The sequence below is a fragment of the Plecotus auritus genome (assembly GCF_963455305.1).
Source record: "Plecotus auritus genome assembly, chromosome: 7".
NCBI lineage: Eukaryota > Metazoa > Chordata > Mammalia > Chiroptera > Vespertilionidae > Plecotus > Plecotus auritus.
The window spans coordinates 17137425-17152450 of NC_137774.1; the positions used below are offsets into that span (position 1 = coordinate 17137425).

General features: G+C 57.9%; 1 protein-coding gene across 1 annotated transcript; it reads left to right on the forward strand.

Moving 5' to 3' along the window:
• Positions 1–662: 662 nt before the first annotated feature.
• On the forward strand, positions 663–7356 carry P3H4 (prolyl 3-hydroxylase family member 4 (inactive)). Its single transcript, XM_080682512.1, has 8 exons — positions 663–1228; positions 1393–1545; positions 1667–1838; positions 2492–2620; positions 3992–4137; positions 4705–4788; positions 6491–6635; positions 6953–7356. Exons 1-8 carry the CDS (start codon positions 749–751, stop codon positions 6973–6975), a joined length of 1332 nt encoding a protein of 443 aa, XP_080538638.1. The 5' UTR covers positions 663–748; the 3' UTR covers positions 6976–7356.
• Positions 7357–15026: the final 7670 nt, after the last annotated feature.

Below are 15026 nucleotides of genomic sequence, written 5' to 3' on the forward strand. Positions count from 1 at the left end.
TCCCCCGTGGAGCCCCCGGGGTCCTAAAGCCGGACCGAGGCATCTCTTGCTTCTTTCGCTGGCACCCCCAAATCAAAAGCCTCTTCAGGAGGCTGGGGAGGCTAAAGAATCTGAGGGTGTCTCAGTGCTCCCCCATCCCTACTGTCCCAGGACGAGGAGATACTTTGTTCTGCAAAACCTGGGCTGCCGGGGCTTTCTGACGTGGGATGGAGGTCCGGCAGGAGGAGGTGGTGGAGTGGAGGGTGAGCAGGGTAAAATCAGGTGTGGCCTGCCCGCCGTGGGCTGGGGGGACACTGGGAGCTACCCCTTCAGGACTGAGGGTGGGGCGAGTGCAAAAGGGGCGCTGTGATGTACGGGAAACAAGGTCCTAGGGCTTGGGCAGCATAGAGGGAGGTGGCACTTCCCTCAATTTCACGATCTTAAGGTGGGAGGACAGTGTGGAGAGGAGCTTTCTGGGCTCCCCATCCTTAAGGGAAGCGTCCCGCCATCTGTCGAGGAAAAGCCTTAGGACAGGGGACCGGGCTACGTAGGGGACTCAGGACACCATTGCGCCAACCGAAAAGAGGGGAGACGCAGCCCTCTGACCCTCCGGGGACCTGACCTAGGCCATTGCCCTCCTGGCAGCCACGAAGCCCGGCGCTAAGACCCAGCGGGCACGCCGGCCCGGCCCCTACCCCGCCCGCTCGCCTGCGGGCCCGGCCCGGACACTAGCTCCGCTCTGAGAGCCGCCGGCCGGCGCGGTGCGGGGATGGGGCGGGCGGCCTGGGTGCTGCTGTGGCTGCTGCTGGGCCGCTCCGAGGCGCAGTACGAGAAGTACAGTTTCCGGGGCTTCCCGCCCGAGGACCTGATGCCGCTGGCCACGGCCTACGGGCACGCGCTGGAGCAGTACGAGGGCGAGAGCTGGCGCGAGAGCGCGCGCTACCTGGAGGCGGCGCTGCGGCTGCACCGGCTGCTGCGGGACAGCGAGGCCTTCTGCCACGCCAACTGCAGCGGGCCCGCGCCGCCCGCCGCCTCGGCCCTCGGGCCCACGCCCGGCCCCGCCGGGGGTCCTGGCGACGAGTGGGCCCGCGAGCTGCGGCTCTTCGGCCACGTCCTGGAGCGCGCCGCCTGCCTGCGGCGCTGCAAGCGGACGCTGCCCGCCTTCCAGGTGCCCTACCCGCCGCGCCAGCTGCTGCGCGACTTCCAGAGCCGGCTGCCCTACCAGTACCTGCACTACGCGCAGTTCAAGGTGGGCTCCCGCCCCTGGGCCCTGCTCGGCCCCATCGCTGGCAGCCGGGGTCGGGTTTCCCGTCGGTTGGGGCGGAACAGTTGCTGACATCGATCCCTAAGCCTCTTGTGCGCTTGGGGCAGCGGGCTCTGGCCCTGCTGACCCACCCTGACCCCACCCCACAGGCTAACCGGCTGGAGAAGGCGTTGGCGGCGGCCTACACCTTCCTCCAGAAGAACCCCAAGCATGAGCTGACCACCAAGTATCTCAGCTACTACCGGGGGATGCTGGATGCGGCGGAGGAGCCCCTCACCGACTTGGAGGCGCAGCCCTATGAGGTGGGTGGAGGGGGAGGGCTGGCCCTGAAGCTCCACCCCAAACCCCCGCATAGGACTTGGGGAGGAGAGAAGTGTGTGGGTGGGTGTGGGGGTGCCTGACCCTCACCTTGCTTCCCTCCAGGCCGTGTTCCTCCGGGCGGTGAAGCTCTACAACAGCGGGGACTTCCGCAGCAGCACAGAGGACATGGAGCGGGCCCTGGCCGAGTACCTGGCTACCTTTGCGCGGTGTCTGGCTGGCTGCGAGGGGGCCCACGAGCAGGTGGACTTCAAGGACTTCTACCCTGCCATAGCAGGTACCCCCACCCAAACCCGTGGGCATCCTTCCCAGCCACCACTGGGCCCAGAACAACTCAGACCCCTTAACACATTTATGGAGCACCTACTCAGTGCTTGGGAGGTAGTCAGTGTTGTCCTGTCCCTGGGAGTGTGGAGTGTGCAGCCAGCTGAGAGAGGCGGACAGGGTAACGAATCCCTGCCACTGGGTGCAGAAGGGCTGCAGTCTGGAGGCCCAAGGTGCTGGGTCCCAGTGGAGAGAGGCTGTGACATCCCAGAAGGGTCTGGGGAGGTGGGGTTCACAGGCTTTCCAGGCAGAGGTCAGTGCAGGTGCAAAGGTGCCCTGCCGCGATGGGAAACAGCCCAGCACATATGCACCAAAAGCAGTTTGTGGCCAGAAAGCACACCTAGTCCCTAACTGCAGGGGTCCCTCAGGGCTGTCCTGAGCTGTTTAATCTGGGCATCAGTACCGCTTCCACACCTCGCCTGCCGCTCTCCCAGAGAGCCAAGCTGTGGGTGTAAGTCAGCGCAGTCCGCTGTAGTCTCCCTCAGCATTGCTTATCCCAGCCGCCACATCTCCTGGGATTGCAACAGGCTCTGCAGGCAGAGCTGGGGCGGGACATCTTCTCCATCACCAGCTTCTCACCCCTGCTTACCCCCCACCCCCGCCCAGATATTTTCGCAGAATCCCTGCAGTGCAAGGTGGACTGTGAGGCCAACTTGACCCCCAACGTGGGTGGCTACTTTGTGGAGAAGTTCGTGGCCACCATGTATCACTACCTGCAGTTTGCCTACTACAAGTGTGAGCCTCCTGGGGGTTTGGGGGTGGGGTGGGGAGCGGAGAGCATCACAGAGTCAGGGGGAGCTGTTCCTCAGAATTCAGGCCCCTGGGCTATTGGGAGGGCGAGGGGGGTGGGGAGGGCAGGTGAGAGGCTGAGGGAGAGAACAGAGAGCAGCCTCAGGGTAAATGACTAGCTAGCCCACGGCTGCACTGCACTTGACAGTTTACAAAGCCCTGCCACATCTGTTTATCTCACTTTATCCTCTCACCCACCCCCTGCAGATGACATTGCTGGACCCATTTTTCAGATGAGGACACTGAGGCTTACATAGAGGGCAAGGGGTCGTTAGTCACATAGCTAATAAAAAGTAGCACCAGAGCCCTGGCCAGTGTGGCTCAGATGGTTGGGCGTCAACCCATGTGCCAAAAGGTTGCTGGTTCAATTCCAGGTCAGGGCACATGCCCAGGTTTCAGGCTTGTATGGGGTGTGTGATTGATGTTTTGGTCTCACATAGTTATTTCTCTCTCTCACTCTCCCTCTGTCGCTAAAAATAATATAAAATACCTTTTTAAATCTTTTAAAAAATGAAGTAGCCCCAGGACTTAAGGCTTTCCTCATTTGAGGGAGATCCTGGCCCCAGGTGGGGGCTGCGATGGACAATCGCTAGAGTTCCTGCAATGCAGAGATGCTAAGATTCAGACAGAAGCTGGAGGTGGAGTGGAGGGGCTGCGGACCAAGGGGCCAGGAGAGCGCTAGCCGGTTTGGCTCAGTGGGTAGAGCGTCGGCCTGTGGATTGAAGGGTCCCAGGTTTGATTCCCGTCAGGAGCACATGCCCAGGTTGCTGGCTCAATCCCCACTGAGGGGCGTGCAGGAGGCAGCCATTCAGTGGTTCTCTCTCATCATTAATGTTTCTATCTCTCTCTTCCTCTCCCTTCCTTTTTGAAATCAATAAAAATATATTTCACACACACACACACAGAAGGCAGGAGACCCTTCATGGGTCCAGTTGGCTAAGAGGTTGAGGGCCACCACTGGCCTCTAATTCCCCACTGACATCATTCTCCAGCTGTGTGAGCTTGATCAGTTTACGTGACCTCTCTGTGCCTTGAATTTCTTTTCTGTAAAATGGGAATGACAAAAACGTTGAGTCTTAAATGAGGGCCTGGCACACATCAAGTGCCCTATACATCCTAGCTTGCATTATTGTTGGGTGGGGTGAGATGCCCAAAGGTATTCTGGAAGACAGCTGAGGAGGCAGAGGCGCTGGACTGAAGAGGGAGATAGGAGTGGGTGAGGGGGGCGGTCATCCCTAAAGGTGCGTGGGTGAGGGGGGGTCATCCCTAAAGGTGGGGCAGTGCCAGGGCTACCCCTCACCCCTCTTCTGTCTGCAGTGAACGACGTACGCCAGGCTGCCCGCAGCGCCGCCAGCTACATGCTCTTCGACCCTGAGGACAGTGTCATGCAGCAGAACCTGGTGTATTACCGCTTCCACCGGGCTCGCTGGGGCCTGGAGGAGGAGGACTTCCAGCCCCGCGAGGTGGGCCTTGCCTTCCGAGGCACTCTTGGGACCGTGGGATTGGATAAAAAATTCTGGCTTCCTCAGAAGGCAGGATGGAAAGTGAAAAGAATATGAGTTGTGGTTGGGGTCCTGGGTTCAAACCCAGCCCCACCGGCTTTGTGGTCCTGGGAACACCGCTGACCCTTTCTCCATCTGCTGCCTCACCTGCGAAATGGGGCTGGTACTCCCTACCTTACCAGCACCGCCTGGGAGGTGGGAGGTATAAAAATACCTGTTGGCTCCTGCCTGCTCCCTTCCCCACCCTCATCACCCTCACTGCTGGCCTTTGCCCTTCTTCCCCAGGGACCTCCCAACCTGGACCAACTGAGAAACTCCTTAGGAGTCTGGGGCAACCCTGGCACACATGGGGCACATGGTGCTGTTGTCCATTTCCTTGTCAGTGGCAGACACTGCGAATCAGTGGAGGCTCTCTTTCCCACGGAACCCCTTGGGCTGGAAAAGGGCCAGAGGGCCCAAATCCTAGGGGCTCTGGCTCCTCATCTGGCAGCGGGTCCAGCTCACCTCACTTTCCCTCCTTCCTCCCAGGAGGCCATGCTCTACCACAACCAGACGGCGGAGCTGCGGGAGCTGCTAGAGTTCTCGCACATGTACCTGCAGTCAGATGACGAGGTAAGCGGCCCCCTGCCCTCCAGGGCTGGGTGATGATGGAGACCCCTTGGGCCACTTTGCCAAAGCTCAGCCCCAGCTCCCAGCAGTCAGCTGTTGTGAAGCAGGATGCTCCTGTCCCTTAAATACACCTGCCCTTCTCTCCCCACTCCATCTTCTCCTGCCCCCTTCTCTATATGTCTGAGTCGTGCTTCTCCTGGGCCCAGCTCAGGTGGTGCCTCCTCCAGGAAGCCAGGCGGCATGCCCTGGCTCTGTCTCCTCCAGGAAGGCAGGCGGCATGCCCTGGCTCTGTCTTCCAGGCTTGCAATGCCGACTCTGACCCTCCCTGCCTCCCTGGACCTGGACTTACTTGCAGCCCTGGTCCATCTCCCCCCCAACCCCCCTCCAGCCAGTCTCCTAGGGGGCTGTGATCCAGGATTGGGGACCAGGTTACTCCCAGCTCCCCCACAGTGCCTGGGACAACAGAGCTGGCGCCCAGAAACTGAGTTTGAATGAACCAGTGAGTGAAGGAAGGAATGCAGGACACCAGGAAGGAAGGACCACAGTGTGTTACATTGATTCTGAATGAGGGTTTGAGGGTGAATGCTCTCAGGTGTCCCTGCTCAGGGCTTTTTTTTTTTTAATTTTAATATTTTATTGGTTTTTTTACAGAGAGGAAGGGAGAGGGATAGAGAGTTAGAAACATCGATGAGAGAGAAACATCAATCAGCTGCCTCCTGCACACCCCCTACTGGGGATGTGCCCGCAACCAAGGTACATGCCCTTGACCGGAATCGAACCTGGGACCCTTCAGTCCGCAGGCCGACGCTCTCTCCACTGAGCCAAACCGGTTAGGGTGCTCAGGGCTTCTTTATCCACTCCCTCCTTTTTTCAAGCACCATGCTCCCACATGGAACACGGGGGCTGGGTCTACACTCTTAGTAGCCAGGTTGGCGCTGGTCAGACTTGGTCCACCCCTTCCCAAGTGGGCCCCCTCCAGGCAAGTCTTAGGTAACCCTGAAACGTTCATTTCTTCATCCACTGAGTGGGGAGGATAATGGCCACCTCACCCCATGGGGTGAGAATGACCCGAGATCAAGTCTGTAAATCACTTAGTACAGAGCTGGCACGTATGTGGTTAAGTGCTCAGCAGGTAGCAGCCGTGTTGATTGCTGCCATGTGTGGTGTGCTGTTCGCCAGACACTGGGTTTGGGCCTGGGCTAAATGGATGAGAGGCCCGGCCCCTTTCCCCAGCAACAGGGGGAGGCACAAATCCCTCTCCCTGGGGAGAGGTCAGCAGGGGGCACCGGGGGACTCCTGACCCAGCCAGGCTCATATCAAGGGCTGCATCCTGGAGCTGATGCCTGGCGCTGGAGGGATAAACAAGGCCAATGCAGGCACAGGGGAGGAAAGACGCTCCTGGCTGGGAATAGCATGAGCAGACGGTGTGCACGGGCTAGCAGCATTCTAGGCGTATTTATACTTAACAGGTGGCTGCAGAGAGGGTGAAGCTTCTGCTAACACTGACTCTCTGCTGATGGAACCCCAGGTACCAGTTTAGGGAGGGGGCAGCTGGGGAATAGGACGGTAGGAGAAACCCTCTTACCATTCCTGTGTGAGATCCTGAGACAGAGATGGGGTGGGAGGGCCCCTTGGCCAGGATTGGAACTGATCCCGGTTTGTGCCTTCTGTCATCTGGTCTCTCCCCGCCCTGGGGCTTCTCTAGATGGAGCTGGAGGAGACAGGACCGCCCTTGGAGCCCGAGGACCATCCATCCGATGCTGAGTTTGAGGGGGAGGGTGACTACGAGGAGGGCATCTATGCTGACTCGTGGCAGGAGCTGGACGCCAAGGGTGATGAGGCTGAGGCTGGTCAGTGACTTGAGCCATGATGGGGGGTGGGGATGCAGCCTGGGGTGGAGGTTGGGGACAGAGGGATCCAGGCACTGGGATACAGAGGTGGGGAATGATATGTATGTTGGATGCTGGGACCCCCCCTTCTCTGGGGGGCTTCCTGTCTGTTGGCAACCTCTGTAGGGGGTGGCATCCTTCCTGGGATCAGGGGTCAGCTGAGACCTGTTCCTGGGGAGTCTCACTCCTGCCTGCCCCACCTCCCCGTAGAATAGCACCCAGACACCTGTTGGGAGGGGTGGGGGGCTCACCCCAGTGCTCTCTCCTTTTCTTTGCAGAGCCGGAGCCTGAACTAGCATGAGAAGAGGGCCACCCCTGCACCTCACAAGAACATGGGAAGCCTGGGCCCAATGGGACCACCCTCACCAGCCTGGGCAGCAGCAGCAAGACTATTTATTAAAATGTAAAATGGACATAGCTGACCAGGCCCCATCCTGTCCCACCTGAGAGCGTTGCTCCCGGGCCCCCCTGCCTCCTCGCTGGTCTCTGGACCACAGGATGGCGGTGCTGCAGCTGCTCCTCCCTTGGAGGAGGAGATTCCAGCTTCTCCTAGTCGGGGCCTCAGCCTGAATTTCAGAGATAGCAGAGGGGCGGCTGGCATCACGGAGAGTGCTGGACCAGGAGTCCAGCGGTGCCTGGCACACTGGCCACGGTGCTCAATAAATGTTTCTTGTTGAATGAATTACAAGGCCTGGCCCTAGCTGGTTTGGCTCAGTGGATAGAGCGTCGGCCTGCCGACCAATGGGTCCTGGGTTCGAGTCCGATCAAGGGCATGTACCTTGCTTGCAGGGTCCTCCCTGGCCCAGGCCCTGGTCGGGCCCATGCAGGAGGCAACCAATCGATGTGTCTCACATCGATGTTTCTCTCTGTCTTTCTCCTTCTCTCCCTAAAAAAAAAAAAGTCAATGGAAAAATATCCTCAGGTGAGGATGAACAACATCAACAACGAAAGAGTTACAAGACCTGGGGTCCATTCTCCCAAGAGCTGAGTGGTGAGGGTGCAGGTCCTTCTCTCCCGGCCTCTGTGCTCATCTCCCCTCATCTGTAAATGCGGAGGGAGGCGGGTGAGGAGGCACAGTCTGGCCTCCGGACCCTGGGTGTTTGTGACCATGAAGAGCAGCTGCTGTCATTGCAATCCACCGCCAGGGGGCGTGAGGACGCAGTACCTGCCCCAAATCCTGGGAAGATGGTGGTTTCAGATTTCTAAGATGGGATGTCCTGTATTTTCCTAGTTCAGCATGGCTTCCCTGGGGATATGTGGTGAGTGAGGGGAAGGGGCCAAGGACATTTATATCCAGTTTTCACTTTTCAGGCATTGACCCAGGTTCCTTGGAATCAGAGTGAGCATGCCCTGCCCGCTCTGCCCATTCTCCATGAGATTGGGGCCCCATCTCAGTGGCCAGAGGAGCGCCCTCACGGTCTGCAGTGTGAGACTGTGGTGGCAGTGGTGTCTTGCCCCATCTTACATTGGCTTTGGGGGGCAGAGGACCCGGAGATGTGGGGGTGAGAGCCGTGTCTGGTGGCTGTCGCCCAGCCCTGTGACTCACCAGTGTTCGCTCCAGGTTTCACAACGGGAAAGTGGGGGCACAGGGGGTCTCTGGGAAGGACCATGGGCCAGGGCCTGCCAGGTGACAGTTCTGCCCACTCCCCATGTTTCTGGCCTCTGAGGGGCAGGGTGGTGGAGGAGTGTTCTCTCTCACTGTAGGGTGGAGCTGAGGCTGGGAACCTAGTTCTCACCTTCCACACCCCTACTCCCCACCTGTGCCAGGTGGCTGGGCCTGGGCCCCGCCCATCTCTGTGCCCAGGAGAACCCCATATCCCACCCCACACCCCTTTCCTGGCCCTTTATCAATGACGAAGGTGGGAAGGCCAGTCTGAGTCTGGAGCGCAGATGGGTGGGGTCAAGGGCGAAGGTGACCTCACTCCTCCCATAGGTGAGTCTGCTGTGGTAGCGGTAGCGTCGCCTGAGAACTCCCAGGTGCCAGGGTGGCCCAGCCCAACCCCACCCCTTTCAAGCTGCTTCCACCAGGGCTCTGCCCCCTGTTGCTGGGAGGGGCTGCCCTCCGGGGGCTGGCACTTCAGAGGGTGGGGAGCAGGGATGTGCTGGAGCCTGCCAGTGTGATTAGGAGCCTTGGAATCCGAAAGGGTGGGTGTGAGTCTGAAAGTGCTGGTGTGCGGGAGTGCGAAGGTCTGTATGCTTGTGTGTAGTGTGGATGTGCGAGGCTGGGTGTGAGCGGGTGCCTGTGTGCGTGTGTCAGAATGTCCATCCAGGGCAATGTCATGGGGGTGTCTCCACATGCGTCCCTGTGCATTTGTGAATAAGATTCTAGGGGCGGGGGTCACTCACTCACTCAGACAGATGTATTTATTTATTTATTTTTAAATATATTTTTTCTTGATTTCAGAGAGGAAAGGAGAGGTAGAGAGAGACAGAAACATCAATGATGACAGAGAACCACCGACTGGATTGACTGCCTCCTGCACTCACTCTACTGGGGATCGAGCCCTCGACCCAGGCATGTACCCTTGACCGGAATTGAACCCGGGACCCTTAAGTCCACAGGTCGACGCTCTATCCACTGAGCCAAACCGGCCAGGGCAGAACATATTTATTGAGCACCCACTGGTGCTGGGCATTCACTAGTGGGCACAGCAGGCCAAGCACCCTGCCTTGGTGGGGCCTGCATTCCAGTGGGAGATAGGCAGGAAGCACTACTATGTGTTATAAAAATTTTAGATAAATAAGATGGGAAAATAGAGCTGGGTCAGAGGATGGGGAGAATGGAGCGGTTGCAGTTCAAGAAGTGTGCTGATGTGTGTGTCTAAGTGTGCATCTGAGAGCGGCGTCTCTGAGCGTGTGGTGATGAGGCAGAGGGAGAGAGAGAGAGAGAGAGAGAGAGAGAGTGTGTGTGTGTGTGTGTGTGTGTGTGTGTGTGTGTGTGGAGGGTATCCAATGGGAGCAGAAGCCTGGCCCCTCTCTAGGCACCAGACAGGCTGTCAGCCCAGGCCTTTCCAGCCAGTGTGCCATCTCAGCTCCTTGTTCCCAGGCAGCACCGGCCCCTCCTGTCTTTCTCTAATGCCAGCCTCTCCCCAGTGCCGGGCCAGCTCCCCAAACCGGTGAGACAGAGTCCCAGCAAGTCCCAGCATGGCCCTCTGGAGCCCTCCAGCCCATTCTCCCAACCCCACCCAGCCCAGACGCCCTTGCCTCCTCCACATCTATCTCCTTCCCCCACACCCAGCACCACACCCAGCATCTCGTCAGTCATAGCATCTGTAGTAAAATGGGTAGAAGGTTAGTGATGGCCAATAGGGCACTGGGGATGGAGACCTCACACTGTGGGGCCAGACTCCGATGCCACAGAGGTGTCCTGGGCCCAGAAGACCCCATGCTAAGGAGAGCATCACTACTATAATGTATTGAATACCTACTATGTGCCAGGCCCTTGGCAGGTTTGTGATTTTTTTAAAATATATTTTATTTTTTACAGAGAGGAAGGGAGAGGGATAGAGAGTTAGAAACATCGATGGGAGAGAAACATTGATCAGCTGCCTCCTGCACACCTCCTACTGGGGATGTGCCTGCAACCAAGGTACATGCCCTTGACCAGAATCGAACCTGGGACCCTTCAGTCCGCAGGCCGACGCTCTATCCACTGAGCCAAACTGGTCAGGGTGGCAGGTTCTTTATAACACGCCAAACAGCCTTGCCATGTAGATATCAATTCCCCTCCGCCACAGGTGAGGCTGTGGGGTAAGCAGCTTGTCCCAGGCTCCCCGAGGATGGTGGTGGCGGAGCTGAGTTTGGACCTTTCTCCCCAAATCGGAGAAGGGAGAGAAAGATGAGAATGCCACCCTGGTCTCTGGGGTGGGCTTTGTCCCTTTCCAGGTGGGGAACCTTTCTTCTGCCAAGAGCCATTTGCGTATTTATAACATCACTCCCCGGCCATACAAAATTATCAACCTAAAAATTAGCCTGCTATGTTTGGTCAAACATTTAATTAACTCACCCCTAATGCCTTGGCAGGGCCAGGCCAGATGATTTCGAGGGCCTTATGTTCCCCACCCCAGCTTTAGGCTGTCAGCTGGGGCCAAAGAGAGGAAGGTGAGGGCCAGATGTGGAGACAAAAGGTGGCCCACATTGCCACCACTCACTTCAGGAGGCAAGGAGTTCCAGAAAGGAGGGCAGGGGGAGGAAGTGCAGGAGGGAGAGAGGGAGGGGAGATCATACTGTCAAGAGTCCTCTCTCAGGCCTGATCCCAGAGCCAGTCCTGCCCTGCCTTCAGCTCCCTGAGATTGGGCCGGATATTAGGGGGCCTGGGGACAGACTTGCTGGAGTCACGCAGACTAGCCTCTTCTTGAATCCTAAGTGATGGTCAAGTGAGGTAGGAGGAGTCCCATGGCCTTCCCCCAAATTCCAGTAAATTACAATGGAAGAAATCCCCCCCTTGGATTTGAGAAAGAGTTCTTGAAGTCTTACCCTCTTGTTCCCCTTGGACCCTTTCCCAGGGTCCCCTGGGGACCAAGAATGACACTTTCCCGTGTCAGAAGGCTGTGTCTGCCTAACCTGACTGGGGAGTCCTGGCAGCCACAGGGCCAAGCCCCCCACAGCTTCCCCACTCTGGGGCCCTCATCCAGGCTTTCTCTTGCAACTTCTCTCCAAGGCTCTGGCAGATGCCCCTAACTTCATAGATGGGGAAACTGAGGCCCAGAGAGGCTAGACGGCCCCCAGGGCCGGGGCTCACTCTAGGCTACGCTGGTGCCGTCCTGCCCAGCTCCCTTCCCAGGATTCAGCTCCAAGATGACTGGGGATTCCATGGGAGTGTGCTGAGGACGAGGGGCACCCACCCCAGTCAACCTCAGGCCAAACCCAGGGCCAACCTATGGACACATCACCTCATAATTACCACCTGCCGGGGACCCACCTGGTGCCAGGGTGCCTGGATAGCATCTCTTTGTCCCCCAAGCAGCCCTTGGTGTGGGAGCATCTCTCATGCCCATGACTCAGTGGGGAAACTGAGGTAAGGGGGCGGACATACTTGCTGGTTTACCACACACACCCTACGCACGTGCACACACACATACTTGATCCTCGGAATCTGTGAAGGGACTCGCTACGGCCAGCCACTCTGAAAGAAGTCAAGAGAATTTGATGTCTTCCATTTTGGGTCACGTTTTCCATCTTTCCTTTTAGAAGAAGAGTGTGATGTTATGCTCCTGGAGCAAAGTCAGAGGTGGCCACTGGAGATTCCTTCCTTTTCCCTGGACCACTTGGCTAATCCTCATGGCCTTCCTGGAGGAGGAGCCTGGGAAGGATCGAGGTTCAGCCGATCTAAGTGGGGAGTATGGCCTCTCGCTCTGGCTGGGGTGGGTGTGGGAGCCTCACAGCCATAGAGGACTTCCCGTTCATATTTTTTGTTATCTCCAAATGAGGTTATGCACCCAGTTACAAAGACACAGGGACAGGAATGAAGTTCAAAAATGCTTGTCATATGACTTTAACCTTTAGCACAATTATTTTGATAGCCCTGGTTGGTTTTCTGTCTGTTTGTTTGAAAATACATTGGTATTCTCAAAAATGGAAATGCCCCTGGCCTCCCCCAGCTCCCCTCACACACACTTTGGATGGAGCTGGCATCTCTCCAGCACCCTCCTCACAGTTGGGTCCAGCCTTCACCGACCACCCCTCCGCCCCTCCCCCCCCCCCCCACGACTTCCAGGTTCTCTGCTGGGGCCATAAATCATCCATGAACTGTAAGTTGGCTGCTTCTTGAACTGGAGGCTGAAGTGCTGATGAAATATTCAAGGATCTCAACTCTCAAATTCCCTGGTGGCCCAGGGATGGGACTGGGGAAGATGGGATTGATGTTCAGGGCCAGGGGCCTCCAAGTCCTGACTCCAGTTTCCACTGAGGGAGGTGGAGAGGGCGGCGAGCTGGGGGGAGGGTCTTTGCATAATCCGTGGCTGTGGCTCTGGGAGTGCCGGGGAAGTGGAGGGAGGTTACTGACTTAGACCTCTGAGGAGAGCTGGAGCGGGAGAGCAGGCGGGCAGGAGACAAAGCTTCAAGTCCCAGCCCTGCCAGGAATTTGCTTGTGTGTTTTTAGGGAAGTTCATTCATCTCCTGACTCCAGTCTCAGTTCCCCATATAGACAAGGAAGGAGGTTCTGATTGGCCTCTTCTTTTTCTTCCCAAGGACTCTCCACAGGTGAGGGAGAAAAGACATTCCTGGTGTGTGTGTGTGTGTGTGTGTGTGTGTGTGTGTGTGCTGGGAAGGGAGGGTGGCCTCTCTGTGGGAAGGGCACCTGTCAGGGCAGGCATCTCTCCTGGCTGGTGGGGGAGGGAGGGGCAGGCAGGCTGGCAGGGTGGGTGGGGCCCTAGCTGTGTCAGCCTGTAAGTGGAGTTGCCAGGAGCAGGAAGGGGGGTGACTCAGGTGGCAAGACCTACCCCCTCGCTCCCCACCCATTCACTCAGGAGGGGGAGGGGGTGCTCAGAGAGGTGGGGAGACCCAGGACCAGAATACAATCCTGACATGTGCAGCCCACCCTGTTGGGCTCCTGAGGTCCTGGAATTGCACTTGGGGAGGGGATTGGGGGGGGGTGCAAGGGAGGGCAAACCCAGGATAGACCTTCTCTGGAGAGGGCTTGACCTTCCTCTACCGCTCCCTCCACCACCACCAGCCCCTGGTATCTCACCCAGGCCTGTGCTATTTCTGGCCTCTCCTATCTCTGTATTCTTGTCTCCCTGTTTTCCCTTTGACATTCCATCCCTGCCCACACATCTCGCAGTGAAGTGTTACTGGAGCCACCTCTACAATTAAGAGCCCACCCCCCTACTGTGGCTGGGCACACACCCAAAGGCCCAGACCCAGGCCTGGGCAGCCTCTAGCCTCTAGGCTCCTCCCCTAGACAAAGGGCAGCAAAAAAGGCAGGAGCACTCCTACCCCAGGGTCTGGTACCATCCTACATCTTACCTTGCTCCTACCCTGCTCCTGCTCCTGCTCCTGCTCCTACTTCTGCTCCTGCTCTGGGGGATGCATATGTCCTTCTTGCCAGAAGAGTTTGGGAGTCCAGAGGCCCTTCTGCAGCAGCTAATGTCCTCTCCAGGCTCAGGGGTCACTCTGAGCAAGTCCCCCACCCCCCAACACCCTACTGGAGGGCAGGGGCAGGAGTGTAAATGGAGGCTCACATACATAGATCTAAATAATGTACAGGTCAAGCTACCAAACTGTTAGATAAGATACACCTTGACAAATACACCTTCACAATGAACTGAAGGGCTAGGATGGAACTGAGAATTCTGAATCCTTCTCAGAACATGGCAGCCTGGGGGTAACTGTCCCCTGGCCTCAGCCCCTGGGCCATCTCCCCTTTCCTTCGGACCATGAATCCCGTCCGCCCCCCCCCCCCCACACACACACTGCAGAGGACCTCCAGTACATGCGTGTAGACACCCCAGCTTGCATATCTGTGACATGTCCATCCCTCCCCCATAAATGCCCTTGTCAGCCTTTGCCTAAGTGTGCGCATACAATGCATGGTGCTGCTGGCCTTTCTCAGGAGGAAGGGCCAGCGGAAGGGACCCGCAGGTCCTATCAGCACGAGTCAGTGATGGGTGAGGGGTTCCAGAGGGTCTGGTACCAGGATGTGGTCTCCAAGGGGAGAGGTATGAACTCTGTGTAGGCCTGTCCCCCTGGCCCTGTGTGGAGGGTGCAAGCCCAGGAGGGCCACGGGGCTTTCCCAAGGGCAGGAGGCCCGTCCCAGCCTGTGGATGGCTCTGCCTGCCTGGCTGAGAGAAAGGCCATGCTCACGGCGCCTCTGGGTTTTTGCAAAGCCTTGGATTCCAGCGCCTGCAGGGACAATCAGTCCAGTGCCTGCTCTCCTTCCTGCTGCTGCACCCTGAGCGAGAGCTGCTGTGTGATGAAGAAGGACCCTCATCAGCCCAAAGTTTAGCAACCCATCGGCTCACCCAGTCTTTCTTGTTAGAGGTGGCCATTCCTGAGGCCGGCTTAGGCCCAGCAGGGGGGAAGCGTGTGTGTGCGTGTGTGCGTGTGAGTGTGTGTGCGCTGGGGAGAGAGCTGACAGCTGACACGGCTGGCATTTGTGTATCTGAATCTGTGCCCAGGAGTGTATATCCCTGAGGCGTGGGCACGGAGGCTGTGTGTGTGTGACTGGTGCAGACCTACATTTCCGCCTGCCTCTGCCTGGGGAAGGGGCCCCCACAGAAAAAGGCCAAGTTTGAACAGAGAACAGAATCTCCTCCACATCCTTATATGGCCCAGAGGCCCGTGGTGGAGGGCCAGGGGAGCAGACACAGAACGCGGAGGAGGCCCCTGGCTGTTGTTCACCTCCCCCACCCT